The sequence below is a fragment of the Microtus ochrogaster genome, chromosome 8 (assembly GCF_000317375.1).
Source record: "Microtus ochrogaster isolate Prairie Vole_2 chromosome 8, MicOch1.0, whole genome shotgun sequence".
Taxonomy (NCBI): Eukaryota; Metazoa; Chordata; class Mammalia; order Rodentia; family Cricetidae; genus Microtus; species Microtus ochrogaster.
Window position 1 is genome coordinate 33,293,531 of NC_022015.1, and position 15,457 is coordinate 33,308,987.

Sequence of the window (15,457 nt, forward strand, 5' to 3'; positions counted from 1 at the left end):
CACTGTATGAAGGCTCTGTGATGACATTTAAGTAATTATAGCTATTGAAATATGATTGTTTTAGCCTATAATTTGTTCCTTAAAAAGATATTCATCTATCTGACTACAGGGCAAGGCCGGTTTGGGCACCCTCTCCTCTACTTCTTAGGTCTAGCAGGGGTCATCCTGTGGACTCCTAGGAATCTCTACAATTCCTGGTCTCTTGCCAGCCCCATAATGGCTCGCTCAATCAAGATATCTCTTTCCTTGCTTCCATCTCTGTCCTCCGTCCATCTTAACCATACCATTCCCTCAAGTTCTCCTTGCCCCTACCCATCTTCCTTTCTCCTCCACCTCCACTGTTCTTTCTCCCCCAACCAGACACAGTTCTTCTGAAGTTCATATCAGGATCTTGATGATTTTCAACAACACAGGATACCAAAATCCCTACATCAGCAATACCAGGCTACAGACATGCAGCCTGTCCCAAACATGGATGCCCAAACTAACAAAAAGAAATGGCCAGAGGTTCCTCCAAGACAGGCACATTGTGGATACATCTGTCACAGAAATTGCACTCTGTTCCTTCCCATGGAATCAGATTCTTAGTCATAGGTTCCAACTAGTTCATCAACAGCTGGATCAAGCCACACAAGTGTTTTCTACCTCCTCAACAGACACAGGGAAACACCTTTCTGAGGGCCACTTTGACATCCTTATTCCTCAGAGAGTAAATGAGGGGATTCAGGGTGGGGCTGACTGCTGTGTACAATAAGGCAGCCACCTTGCTATTTTCCATGGAGGATCCGGATCCAGGCTGCACATAGGCATAGATGATAGTGGAGTAATACAAGGTGACCACCACCAGATGGGCAGAGCAGGTAGAGAAAGCACGCCTCTTACCCTCGGCAGAGCGGATGCGTAGGATGCTGGCAATGATGAAGCTGTAGGATACCATGGTAAACAGGAAGTTGATCACACCAAAATAAACATCTGCAATGACAGCCATGATGTTGTTGAGGGTGGTCGGGCTGCAAGACAGCAGTAGCAGTGCTGGGATTTCACAAAAAAAGTGGCGGATTTGGTTGGGGCCACAGAAATGGAGTCGTACTAACAGACCAGTGTGCACAGATGAGTTGATTGCACTGACGGCCCACACACTGCCCGCCAGCAGGACACAAACAGGAGTACTCATTAGCATGCTGTAGTGCAGTGGGCGACAGATGGCCACATAGCGGTCATAGGCCATGGCTGTGAGCAATAGCAGCTCAGCCCCCAGAACCCAGGATAAGAAGAAAATCTGGGTCAGGCATCCCTTATAAGAGATGTGGCTGCCCTTCCCCACCAGACCCTCCAACATCTTGGGAAGAACAGTGGATGTGCAGGCAATGTCCATCAGAGCCAGGTTTGCAAGGAAGAAGTACATGGGGGTGTGAAGACTTGGGTTCAGGCTGATGGCCATGAAAATGAGGGTGTTTCCTGTAACAGCCATAGTATAGAAAATGGAGAAAAAAACCAAGAAAGAAGCCTGGAACCAAGGATTCCCAGAGACTCCCTGCAGGACAAACTCTGCCACATCCGTATAGTTGTTCATTGTGATTTGAGACTGAGCCCCTGGGAGTTACTGTGACACAGCTGGGTATGGTCAAGGAGACACCGGGTGTAGAGCATCTTCATCTCACGTAGGGCTCATCCAGGTGTTACTAGGAATGCTTGTCATGGATGCTGTTGTTGTAGAAAGCACATAATTAATATGATGACACATCTCTCACAATATAGGGTGTCTTTGAGCCCTGAGCTCTGCACCAGATTCACAGGAAAGCACCATGCCTCTCTCAGAGATCAAGGGATGCCTCAGAACCAAGTCACCTGGCAAGTTTTCTGTTGTATGGATCAATGGCTCAGATACGTCCCGAAGCAGACCCACAGAGGGCAAGCTCTTAGTTCCAAACTGAAACTGTGAAGGAAAGTGACTCTGATAGCAGATTTTTAAATATTGAAATAGGTAAACAAAACCAAATATCTTTTGAGAATAATCAAACACACACACGAGAGAGAGAGAGAGAGAGAGAGAGAGAGAGAGAGAGAAGCAGAGAAGGTAGATGCCCATAGAAAAGGAGTGAGAAGAGGAAGGATCAGCTCACATGGAAAGAGAAGTTGTCCCTGAGTGTCCATCTAAGTCCAAGATGTCTGCATGTCATGGAGAACATGCAGTGTGGCCACAGGGTGAGAGTCCTGTGTTTCTTTTGTTTGCTGTTGACCTTAAAGTAGGGCCTGCTCCTTGGTGTGGAGATTGAGATTGCTAGGGAATGGCCCTCAGAGAGCAATTACCCACTCTGAGGTAAACAGGAGTCCCTGTTGGGGCCATAAGCTAAGACACCAGAACTCTAAGGCACAGGTAAAGTAGGCACCTGAGGCCATATGCACAGGTCTAAGACACTGACCTTTCTGTGACTTCTACCATGTGGATGCTCTCAAGATAGCATGGCTGAGAGTCATGTCCTTTTGATTCATGTAAGAAGATGGATTTCACATTAACGTACAATTCCAAGCATGGTCTATGGGCTCACCTCACCTAACTATATAATCTTGGTGTGACATAATTCTATCAATAAACCAATACTGATTGGTCCATCATCGTATAGGGAAATTGAGTAAGGGCCACTCTCATTCATTGCATGGGGAGTATGGTTGGTCAATGTGGGACATCACAGTTGAGGTTGGTCATGAGTGTATGAAACTTTTCATTGCAGTGTTCAAACCCTCTTATGAGGACAGAGTGTGTGAAGTCTGGAGATGAAGATCAGCATCAGTAAACAGGACTTCAGTTCCACCATGTTCTGTACACTGGGTATAGATAACAAGGCACCTGAGTTCTTAGCAGATTGGCTTCCCTGCAGAGCCAGATGTCCCACAGCAGGTGGGTGAATTATCTCTTGCAGTCATAGAACAGTGCATGAAGGAACCTATTCAGAATCTTCCTTTACAAAAAATCCAAAGGAGCTAAAATGTTCATACTTCACAAACCAAATGACCACTGGTCACCTTTAGTTACAAATCCTTTAAAGCCTTTGATCTCTGTCAATATACACATTCTAAATCCCTCACAAAACCTCACCCACTTAGCATAACAGCAAATTCAACAGTCTTAGCAGTACTTAAGATTTAAGCAATTCCTAGAGGACATCAAGATGTGATATGACGTCATCAGAGAGGCTTCCATTGGCAGTTGATGGGAACAGTGCTGAGATCCATAGCCAAACATTAGACAGAGAGAGAACTCAACTTGGAGATTTCCATCAGGTCCTTCCCTTTGTAGCTCAGGGAACACAAAGGAAGATGGCAGATGAAGATTTGTAGGAACCATAGGGGTAAAGAATACCAGTAGACCATGACCTACAGAATCAACTGAGCTGTGCTCTTAGGGGCTCACAAAGACCCAAGAAGAGGCACAAGAATCAGTCAAATGCCACATTACTGAGGGTATTTAGCGAATGTAGGAGGTCCCTAGTGGAATTTTTGGTGTCACTTATGTATACTATCATATCATCTACAAATAGCGAAAGTTCAATGTTTTTCTTTCCAATTTTCTCTAGTCAGAACTTCAAGAACTATGTCGAATAGATATGGAGAGAGTGGTCAACCTTGTCTTGTTCCTGATTTTGGTGGAATTACTTTGAGTTTCTCTCCATTTAATTTGATGTTGGCTGACAGCTTGCTGTATATTTCTTTTATTATCTTTATATATGTTCCTTTTATCACGGATATCTCCAAGACCTTTATCATGAAGAGGTGTTGGATTTTGTCGAATGCCTTTTCAGCATCTAATGAGATGATCATAAGCATTTTTTTCTTTAAGTTTATTTATATGGTGGATTACACTGATAAATTTTTGTATGTTGAACCATCCCTGCATCCCTGGAATGAGCTGACTTGATCATGGTGAATAATTTTTTTGATGTGTTCTTGGATTCGGTTTGTCAGTATTTTATAGAGTATTTTTGCATCTATATTCATTAGATAATATTAGTCTATAGTTCTCCTTCTTGGTTGGGTCTTTGTGTGTTTTCAGTATCAGAATCTTTGTAGCCTAATAAAAAAAGGTTGGCAAAGTTTCTTCTGTTTCTATTATATGGAACACTTTGAGGAATATAGGTATTAGTAATATGGTAGAATTCTTCTCTGAAACTATCTTTTCTATACTTTTTTTTGGTTGGGAGGCTTTTGATGACTGCTCCTATTTCCTTACAGGTTACAGGTCTATTTAAATTGTTCACCTAGTCTTGACTTTATTTTGGTATGTGGTACCTATCCAGAAAGTTGTCTGGTTCGTTTACATTTTCCTGTTTTGCAGTGCACAGGTTTTTGTAGTATAGCCTAATGGTTCTCTGGATTTCCTCAGTGTTTGTTGTAATGTCCCACTTTTTATTTCTGATTTTGTTAATTTGGATGTTCTCTCTTTGCCTTTTGATTATTTTGGGTAAAGGTTTGTCTATCTTGTTGATTTTCTCAAAGAACCAAGTATTTGTTTCATGGATTCTTTGTATTGTTTTCTTTGTTTTTATTTTATTGATTTCAGTCCTCAATCTAATTATTTTCTGTCATCTGCTCCTCATGGCTGAGTTTGCTTCTTTTTTTCTAGAGCTTTCAGGTGTGCTGTTAAGTCTCTAGTGTGAGATTTCTCCATGTAATGGGAGCTGTGGGCAGGCCTGCTTTTCGTCCTGCCCAGCTCCCGGATGGCTAGCTTTACACCCGAAATAACAACACACAAATTATATTCATTTAAACACTGCCTGGCCCGTTAGCTCTAGCCTCTTATTGGCTAACTCTCACATTTTGGCTAACCCATTTCTAATAATCTGTGTACCACCATGAAGTGGTGGCTTACTGGGAAGATTCTAACCACCGTCCATCTTGGGAAGAAGAAGCATGGCGTCTGCCTGACTCTGCTTTTTTTCTCCCAGAATTCTGTCCAGTCTACTCCACCTATCTCAGTTCTGCCCTATCAAAAAGCCAAGGCAGTTTCTTTATTAAACAATGAAATTAACACATAGATGGAAGACCCACCTACATCATTTCCCCTTTTTCTGTTTAAACAAAAAAGAAAGGCTTTCACTTTAACATAGTAAAATTACATATAACAAAACAGTTATCAAGCAAGAATTACAGTTACAATATTTATATCTATTTTATCTTTTATCATAATTAAGAAAAACTAAAACTATGACTATCCATTCTTCAACTCCATCAAAGACTCCAGAAGGATATAATATTACCTAATTAAGCAAGAAGTAAGCAATTCCAAAACTCTAGAAATGACAGAGACATCTCGCTGTCTGGACAGTTACCCAAAGTTCTTTTGTACCATTGGGGCATCCATCTTAGCCTACAGGCCCATAGAATCCAGCAGACATTTCCATGAAGCAGGAAAATTCAAAGACAGTTCAGCCACTTTTTTCTGTGTCCTGAAGAATGTCTCACAGACTCTTTCATGAGTCAGGAACCCCGAAAGATCATCTCACCTTTAGGCAAGTTCAGCAGTCTTCTCTCTGTGGGTTCTGTGTCCAGTTTATGCAACAGTCCAGGCAAGAGCAGTTTCTTGCCCAAATGGCTAACCAGCTCCATAAGGAGCCTCTTCAATGCCCATCTTCCTCTTGAAGTAGATTGGTGTTGCCAGGAGCAGACGTGTCTCATTGTCATGAAAACCCTAAGTTATTAAAATATTAGATGCCATATTATGCAGTCTTTGAAAGATATGAAGAATGTCTATCTAACTGAAATATATCTCTATAATCTAGAAAATCTAAAATGACTACAAGCCTAACTATTATTGATGATTATCCATTAACAACCTATATTTCCTAATTATACATTACATTTTTAAATGAACTATACAATCACGATACCTTAATCAATATCAGAAATACATATACATATAACAAAATTGACCTTAAATCTCTATCAATAAAGCAAAATCTATACCAATGCAAATTATTCATATCTATATCATATCCCCCTTTAAATGTAAAAGAACATTTATAAACAATATTTGGGAATATGGGCGCAGTTATTTCTCTCCAAACTGCTTTGTGCTGACTGGGGGGGGGGCTGTTATTTAGGTCTTTCATGGTATAACCTGTTTGCTAGGTTCATTTCAGTTGGCAGTTGAGTGAAGTAATTTTCTGAAGGTGTTCATGATAATCTTTCAGGAGAGCATGGTTTATCATATCATATTGGGATAGAAACAATCCACAGGGTCTCATCCTCTGTGAAAACAAAAGAAGACCCTCTCCAAAACATCATATCCTTAGACTCAAATTTGAAAGTCATGATATCTTTAGAACATACATGTTGGATCAGCTTATCAGACCACATAATGAAATGTCTCTCTGTATTTAGCTTCTTCACAGTCAAAAAATTGAAAGAAAATACAGAATCCAAACTTTCTGTGAATTTTCCATTTTTATGTGGCATATTTTTCTTTATTTCTTTTAATCTATAACTATCTGTACTCTGTCTCTTTAAATACTTTACCCTTTTTTAAGGCATTAACTTTATTCTCTATATTCTTTTTCTTCTCTCTCCAACATTGACCCATTTAGAGATCTTTTATGTCTGAATCTGTCCTATTACATTGCCTGTAACTATTTTACTGTCCAGGAGATCGTCTTAAAATGCTAAGCACTTCTTAAAAACTTAACGTGCACCATGTAAGGGTAATATGGTATGGTACTGCCTGTTTTCTACCCAGTCTAAACCTTAACTGCACTGTTATTGTGATAATTACCATAGTTCCTGCCTGAGTTCAGCACAGTTTAGCATGGCAGAGCAGAGCCAGAGCCCCTCCTGCCTCAGATCCATTTGGTGGCCCTGAGCAGCACACAGTTCCAGGCACACAGCAAGTCCACATTGCCATCAAGCAAGCAAGCATTTTACTCACAAAACCCCATCCAATTCTCTGTCTCCCTAAAGAGACAGAGGTTGTGCTAGGAGCATAGCCCAGAAAGCCGGCGTTTTAAAACTGCACGGCTTTTTTTGCCTCCAGGTAGGAGTCACATTCAGCACTTTAACTCTTGAGAATGAGCTTTTTGTCTAAGTTACATCCAAATCTGCCAGGCAGAGCACTATGCAGCCTGGAAACATCTCTCTGTATGGCGGCAGATATCCGCCATGCTCTCCCGCTTGTGAACGCCTAGTAAACCTGATCCCGCCGCCTGCCCAGGTGCAGGCGGGGAGTGGCGAACCATTGGCATAGTCTCAGTACTTTCTTCCCAATCCCAAGCGGCTACACCAACATCCAGCCCACAAATGCTCCATAGCTGGAGTTTGCTCAGGCGGCACAGCCCAGGAAGCTGCGTTTTAAAATGGCACAGCTTTTTTTTTCTGCCACTATTGCTGAAACAGGAAATCTCTCTACGGCACGTCCTAGCAAACAGCAAAAAGCTGTGTTAAACTCCCTTTCCCTTTTTTTAAGCCCTCTCAGGTTTTTTTTTTTATTAAGGATTTCTGCCTCCTCCCCACCACCGCCTCCCATTTCCCTCCCCCTCCCCCGATCAAGTCCCTCTCCCTCATCAGCTTGAAGAGCAATCAGGGTTCCCTGACCTGTGGGAAGTCTAAGGACCGCCCACCTCCATCCAGGTTTAGTAAGTTGGACAGAAATCTCAAGGTCCCTCTCAGGTTTTTAATTGGATTTAATTGGCCACATTAGCGCAACTCTGTTGTAAATCCACCTACATCATCTCCACTTTTTACTAATCTGGACGGGCATAAGTGATCTCTTAGAGTTTGTAGAACATCTGTCCAGATCCTTCTGGCCATTAGAGTCTCCATTAAGAGGTCTGGTGCTGCCGGGAAGTAGTGACACAGATCTATAATCCCAGCACTTGGGAGGTAGACTCCAGCCTGTTCTAGAGACTGAGTTCCAGGACAGCCAAAGTTCCACAGAGTAACTCTGTCTCAAAAAAACAAAACAAAAAAAAGAAGTCAGGTGTTATTCTAATGGGCATGACTTTACATGTTAGATGTTATTCTAATGGTCATGCCTTTATATGTTACTTACTCTCTCCCTTTATAGCTTTTAATATTCTTCCTTTGTTCTGTACATTTAGCATTTGATTATCATGTGTCACGGAGAATTTCTTTTTTTTTTCCTGTCTATTTGATATTCTGTGTGTTATACTTTGAAAGGCACCTCCTTCTTTAGGTTAGGGAATTTTTGTTGAACATATTTTCTCTGATTTTTGCCTGAGGCTCTTCTCTTTATATCCCAAGTGTTCATATATTTAGTCTTTTCATAGTGTCTCAGATTTCCTGGATGGTTTGTTTCAGGAATTTTCCAGATTTCACATTTTCTTTGTCTTTAATATCCATTCTTGTATCATATCTTCAACTTTTGAGATTCTCTCTTCCAAGTCTAGTACTGTATTGGTGAGTTTGTCTTCTGAGGTTTTGATGTTTCACTTCTTAAACATTTTATTTCCAGTTTTATCTCAGTTTGGGTTTTGTTTTTCTTTTTTCTTTCTTGTTCTTGTTTGTCTGTTTTTTGTTTTTTAGACAGGGTTTCACTGTAGCTTTGGAGCTTCTCCTCAAACTAGCTCTTATAGACCAGACTGACCTTGAACTGATGGAGATTCTCCTTCCTCTGCTTGTGGAGTGCTGGGATTAAGGGATGCACCACCACTTCATGGCTAGTTTGGGTTTTCTTTAGTGATTCTGTTGTTTGTTTGTTTTGCTTTGTTAAATCCCTCTTTCATGTCATGAATTGTTGTAAATATATTCATTCTACCGTTTGTGTTTTCAGATTCCAATAAAGAATATACTCAAATACTATTTAAGGTTCTTGAACATATCCACAATCATTTTTTGAGTCCTTTTTTGCACTTCAACTATATTACATATCTTGGGGTCTGATGTAGTTGGGATACCAGGTTCTTGTGGAAGCATCCTTGTCTTGACTTTAGGTATTTGTGGCTTTGTGCTGGTGTCTAGGCATCTGGAATGGGATGACTGAAGTGAAAGGTGTTGGTATCTGATCTTGTCTTTGTTGGGTGGGTGTTCTATTCCCCAGTTTCTGTTGTTCCCTCTGGATCTTGTAAAAGTCTGGTGAATGTGGGTTGCCCAGTACAGAGCTCTTGTTTATGTGACTGCATGTCAGAGTGGGATAGATGTGGCCATGTAGAAAAGGCTGAACTGGATTTCAAAACTAAAGGGGATCCTGTTCACACCTATAATTGGCATCCATATGGAGTTGGAAATATGGTAAAAAGGGGGTATTCTTGAACTAGGCTAGTGTTAAAAAATTATCTGGAAAGGCAGAGACATTAGGGGACCCTGTATCTGAAGCAAGAGTTCAAGTCTCCAGTGAATATAACTGAAGTCAGAGTACAGGCACTGTAAGCAGGTTGTTACTGGGTGTGCGTGAGAATGTGAAACATGATTAATAAAATTTCAGAGAGAGAAATTGGGGTTCAACATAAAGATCCAAAAGCAAAGAAAGCAGCCTCTGGCTCTTGCCTCAAATTCACTCCAAAATGGTGATCCTGCCTCCAAGTAATCTCAGAATGCCGAGTCTAAGAGTTGTCTCCTCCCATCTTAAACTCCTCTCTAGTTCCAGGATTAAAGGTATTCACCACTGCGATTAAAGACATCCACTGCCTTGTTTCTATGGCATCTCGTGTGGCTCCTGGGATTAAAGGTGTGTGTGGCCACTGTTTGATCTGTCAGGTTGACCAGTGGTGCTCTTTTACTCTCTGGTCTTCAGGCAAACGTTATTTATTAAAATACAAATAAAATGCCCTACAAGAATGGAAAGATCATAATGGAGGGCAGGAAGGATAGTGTGGCTCACCTGCCATCATCCCTACTAGGTGTGACTACTGGGAGTCCAGTTGAAAGCATTTCTGAAAGAATTTGACAGGGAGGAATGGAGATGGGCTAGGTGCAGAGGAAGGCAGAAGAGAGGGTCTACAAGTAGAACAACGGGGTTCAATCCAAGGCTTGGTGAAGTCCCCTAAGGTTGGGTGTGGAGTGGGAGGAGAGGCCCCTTCACCCAGGCTGCTATAGTGCTGGAATGTGACTGGAGAGTTTGGATTGGGGGTCAGGAAGAAGAGTGAGAAGTACTGACCTATTCCTAGCCTGTTGTGGTTCTGTGGGTCCCAGATAGAGGATTTTATAGGTGTCTGTGGATGACATAAAGGGATGAAAAGACACTAAATAAAAGGTGTAGTTCTTTGTCAGCTTAAGTCTAGACTTGTTTTGAAATGCTATTACTGATAGCAAACATTTTAGACTATAATAATTCTTTGGCAACATCCAACAGGAGAAACTAAGAATGAAAAAAAGGTTAAATTGCTGTCCTAAAATGTGTATCTGTGATTTTGTGTGTGTGTGTGTGTGTGTGTGTGTGTTTGTGATAAACACGAAGGAGCATCAACATTACAAATTAAAATAAAAATGTTTACACTACTTCTGAATTTTAAATATACATAAAAACCTTCCCAGACTAAGGATGCCATTTTTAACTGTATTATGTTTCTGTATATAGTGAAACTGAAGACAACTGACATCCCAAAACCTTTGACTTGGAGAGCAAGTGTGAGAATATACATTGGAGACGTGAATTCATTTGAGGACACATGGCTGGCACTTTTTTGAGGAACTAGACTTTCAAAGAAGCAGTCTGATGAGTATAAAACTCCCCACAGCTCCAGGGGAACTGAGGCATGCTACAGAACGCTCTTGTATCTTGGACTCCTGTCTTGCCTAGCTCACGTGGATACTCAATCTCTGTCCGTCAAGGTCAGGATACAATGTGTAGATTGTCCCTTTCCACACAAAATTGTCCATTACAACATCAATACAGGCAGTGGTGGTCCATAAAGCTAGAGAAATCTGAGATCCTTTCCTGGTGAAATTAAGCCAGTGAACATCTAACCCTGAGAGCTTCTCTGCTGTGTTTTCAGCTGAGACTTGGGTGTGAAGAAGTGAGCTCCAACTGGGAAAGCATCTGAGTTCCTGCCATGGAACACAGAACCTGTGACTTTTCCTTCTGCCCTTGGGGCTAAGCTCCTCTCTGCTGACACTTTCCACTGTTGACCTGACAGATAGTTGCAAGGCCACTTCAGCCAGGGCCCAGGGGTAGGCTTCCCATGGGGCCAAGACTGCCATGGATTGCATCACACAGCCAAAGCTACCTAGATTTAAGCCTGGATTATCTGAAACTAACAGACACCACTGTACTTCTCTGGACCAAAGCATCCCTGAAGCCCAAATGTTCTGGTGAGTACGTGACCTAGCCGATAATTTTCTGTAGGGTCCAGGGCATCTCTATGGGCAGGAGTCACCAACACTATGGCAAAGTCTTAGGACTCATCTGAAAAATAGCCTTCATTTCAACAACTCCTAATGTGTATGGCCACTTCAGTCAGCTATGTCCTTTCTTTCCTGTCAGCTGTTCACCAGGAGATGTATGTATACAGTCCAGGGGTGGGCTTGGAGCCACAGGGTCTCTGATGTCAGAAGAACATAAATGTGTACCTATGCATGTTTCTGACATCCACAGAGGAGAATCAACAGGTTCAGAAACAACTATCACAAAGAAGTGAGATAAAGGACAGGATAATGGCTAATAGTACATTTGCTCTCTCTCTCTCTCTCTCTCTCTCTCTCTCTCTCTCTCTCTCTCTCTCTCTCTCTCTCTCTCTCTCTCTCTCTCTCTGCAGTTTTCTTTCCACACACTTGGCTGGATACCCAGCCCCATGCCTGTGAACATACAGGTAGGTTTCATACTCATGTACTTTGCCAGACTTTTGAAAACAAAGATATTTTCTCCCCATGTAGATTTTATCTGTGTTGCTCACAACTACATAGAGACACGGTAGAACATGCTAGTTGAAATTTTGGAGTAAGTAAGTCTCAATACCTCAAATGAGAAGTAGAGAGAGGATGGGGGATGATTGGGATGTTTGTGGGTAGACTCCAGCAGGAGTTCCTGCATCAATCTCTTTAGCCTCTCTGGGGCACCTGTGACCCATGGACACTGCACCCTCATCCCAGTCGGGATGACCTGCAGAATCACTTCACTTTCCCCAGGAGGAGGACTGACCCTGGATTCACTGTTTTCTCATCATCTCAGGCTGCCTGGGCAACACAGACAGCAAGCTGCTCCTGCCTCCTTTGTACTATAGTGCAGACATAGGAGGTCAGCGTGGGGCAGGGAGCATATTCTCACATGTTTGACATTGTGTTTCATCTCTCGGAGGTGTAAATGCTGACGCAGAGGCATCTTCAACTGCTGCCAGACCCGCAGACACATACGGTAGGGGATGTGTGGACTAGAGGGGTGAAAAATAAAAAAATAATATATTGGTGGTGAAAAACAAACAAATAAATAAAAGAGTAAGTCCAGATCACATTGTATTTTATATTAGTAACAAATACTATTTAGAATTGGGATTTCCTGAGCAGTATTTAAGACATGTTTTAGAAAGTGTGTTCTTGTAGATCTTAGCTTCCGGTATTTTGTCTTCTAAATCTTAGCCTCCTGTATTTCATCTGCTAATCGTGGCAGCCGGGTCTATTCCTCTCAGTGTTCAGTGACACCATGTACACATGCCAGCCACTGCCCAGTGATTACTAGAGCTCTTTGTGAAACAGAAGGTCCACTCTTTGTGTGCAGCCTGATATGATGCCCTGTGAGAACAGAATAAAGATTGACCCTGGTTGAAGTTTGGCAACCTTTCCTGCCCAGACTATGCCATCATCACATTGAGCGCCTTTTGCTGGGTTTAAGATGGGACCAAAGCCAGCACAGGCAGCATGGTCTCTCACACCCCTCTCCTTGCATTCCCCTCTGGAGCACTGTGAGATGGAGAAACCGGGGTGGTGCTTAGTGGTGGGGAATGCCGTAAATGAACACCCAGGACTGTTGTGTTTCAGAGCACTCTACTCTGGAAACATGTGAAATGCTCTGCTGTGAAACCTGACTTGTGTTTTCACACTAGATGTGATTGTTGGACCAGAGCAGCCTGCCATACTGTGTGCATTCCATGTAGCAGACCACAGAGGAATGTCCTGTCCCCTGTCACTGTCCGTCTGACCTTAGCTTCTGATTCATAACTCACACTCAGGGATGTTCCCTTCACTATGCCCTAATTGGCAGAGTCTGGTAGTAGGAAGTGTCAAGTGACCAGTACACACATAGTCCAGCAGGACCCAGTCTGGGTTGCCACAACTCCATGTCTTCTCAACAGAGACCTGTGTTCTCATCATCCAGGGTCTGTGTGTTCAGGACAGTGACTGGCAATATGAAGTCCTACAGGGATGGTTTGGTTCCTTCAGATGGCTCTCTGAGCTGCCTTGCAAGAACTGCATCTGGGACCAATTGAGTTCCTATGGCCTAAAGTTGAGAGACATCCTAGAATCCTTAGGAGACCCTATTTTTTTTTTTGCATCAGCTTGAATATGAGTCTTGAATGCTATGCCCTAGATTAGTGTTCTTTAGTGTTCTAGTGGAATAGAGTTCCAAGACAGGAAGTTCTGGGGTCATTGTTGTCAGCTGCGTGAGAAGTTCACATTGTCACAAAGGCCACATTGGTTCTGTCTCCAGAGAATCAGCCACTCAGTGAATCTTCTGTATGTTATTACCCACAATCTCAGGCAAGCAGCCAGCACCAAAGGAAACTGTTCTCACTGCCACTGCACCCTTTCACAGCCCCACTGATGATGATAACTCATGTCTTCCCAGAACCCACACCACAATCTCCAGTCACTGTGGGCTTAGTGATTCATGTGACCATGGCCATTTCTCCCTCCTTGTGGGATGAGATACAGCATATATGGAACAATTTGTTCAGGGACCTTGCATTCAGGGTCCACCCATATTCATAGCAGAGCCCAAGTGGGGTTTGTTCTTGACCTGCTCATTACTTTAACATGTGATCCATGAGAATGAAATTTAAATATTGCTTTCTTACCAGAATAGGTTCCTTATTACACAGAATTGATTGTTAACTGAGATTTAAATAGTTTCCAGTTAACTGGAATAAAGCTCATTCCTCTTTTGTCAGAGCCCCAAGCTACGACTCCCATCCTGGGCATACACAGTGTTATCCATGGCTCCTAAGAACCAGTCAGTTGTGACCATGTTCATCCTACAAAGCTTCATGGATGACCCCTGGATCCAGGATGCCCTCTTCTGCTTCTTCTTTATCTTGTTCATGGTGGCCATAGTTGGCAATGGCCTGATTATTACAGTCATCCACAGAAGTCCCAGCCTCCACACACCCATGTATTTCTTCCTAGTTAACCTTGCCCTGATGGATGTGATCTGCACTGTGACTGTCCTACCCAAGGTCCTGCAGAGCCTGGTGACCGAGAACACCATATCTTATGGGGGATGTCTCCTACAGATGTTCATCTTCACTTGGGTCCTGAGCTCTGAGCTTCTGCTCTTCTCTGCTATGGCCTATGACCGCTATCTTGCAATATGCCAGCCATTGCACTATGGAACCCTCATGAGTAACAGCGTCTGTGTGGCCCTTGCAACCTTTGTGTGGTTTACAGGGGCTCTCAATGCCTTGGTGCTCACTTGTCTAGTGTTGCCACTGTCCTTCTGTGGTCCCAATCTCATCAAACACTTCTTCTGTGAGATCCCTTCTGTGCTCGTGCTGTCCTGCAGCCCCACCTTTATCAACAACATCATGACTGTCATTGCAGACATGTTTTTGTCTGGCTTGAACTTCCTCTTGACCATGACGTCCTATGGCTTCATCATCGCCAGCATCCTGCGCATCCGCTCAGCTGAAGGCAAGAAGCGTGCCTTTTCCACCTGCTCTGCCCACCTGATTGTGGTCACCCTTTATTACTCCACTGTACTATATACTTACGTCCGGCCAGCCCTAGGAACTGCTGGTGTGTTGGACAAGGCTATTACTGCTCTGTACACCACTGTGACTCCAACTTTGAACCCCCTGATTTATACCCTGAGAAACAAGGAATTCAAAACATCCTTTAAAAAACTTCAGTTTCGACATTGACTACTTTGAGCTTCAAAAGGAACTCTGGAAGAAGTGGTCGAGGAGTATGAAAGCTCATTTAAGCCTTTATTTAGGCATCTCCTGATTCTGGGGGATACAGGTCAAGTTATGACCTGAGCTAAGAAATACAAGATAATACTGATTTCTAGTCTTTCAAATGTTTTAGATAACTTTAACCATTTCTAGTTTGTTCATAGAAAAATATGCTTATAAGTTCAATGTTATTAAATGTTAAAGTATTTCTATAATTCACTGAATCAAATCTAGGTAAATCTTGAGTCTTTTCATGAACCCCACTTGATAATTTTGATACTCTGTAGGGCCAAGAGTGAACGGCTAAAGAGACAGAGAATAATGAACCGTGCCCACACTTGGCATTTGCCTGTTTTATTTTTATAGTTTTCATCTTTCTTACTCTTATATCACAGCTTTCCCTGGTGCTT

The 15,457-nt window shown here is 42.5% G+C and overlaps 2 protein-coding genes across 2 annotated transcripts; one reads left to right on the plus strand and one right to left on the minus strand.

Moving 5' to 3' along the window:
- Positions 1–649: 649 nt before the first annotated feature.
- On the minus strand, positions 650–1,573 carry LOC101993709 (olfactory receptor 13A1-like). Its single transcript, XM_005351952.1, has one exon. The coding sequence runs from the start codon at positions 1,571–1,573 to the stop codon at positions 650–652; it is 924 nt and encodes a 307-aa protein (XP_005352009.1).
- A 12,517-nt stretch (positions 1,574–14,090) lies between these two features.
- Positions 14,091–15,014, plus strand: LOC101993995 (olfactory receptor 13G1-like). The gene has a single exon (XM_005351953.1). The coding sequence runs from the start codon at positions 14,091–14,093 to the stop codon at positions 15,012–15,014; it is 924 nt and encodes a 307-aa protein (XP_005352010.1).
- The last annotated feature ends 443 nt before the right edge of the window (positions 15,015–15,457 follow it).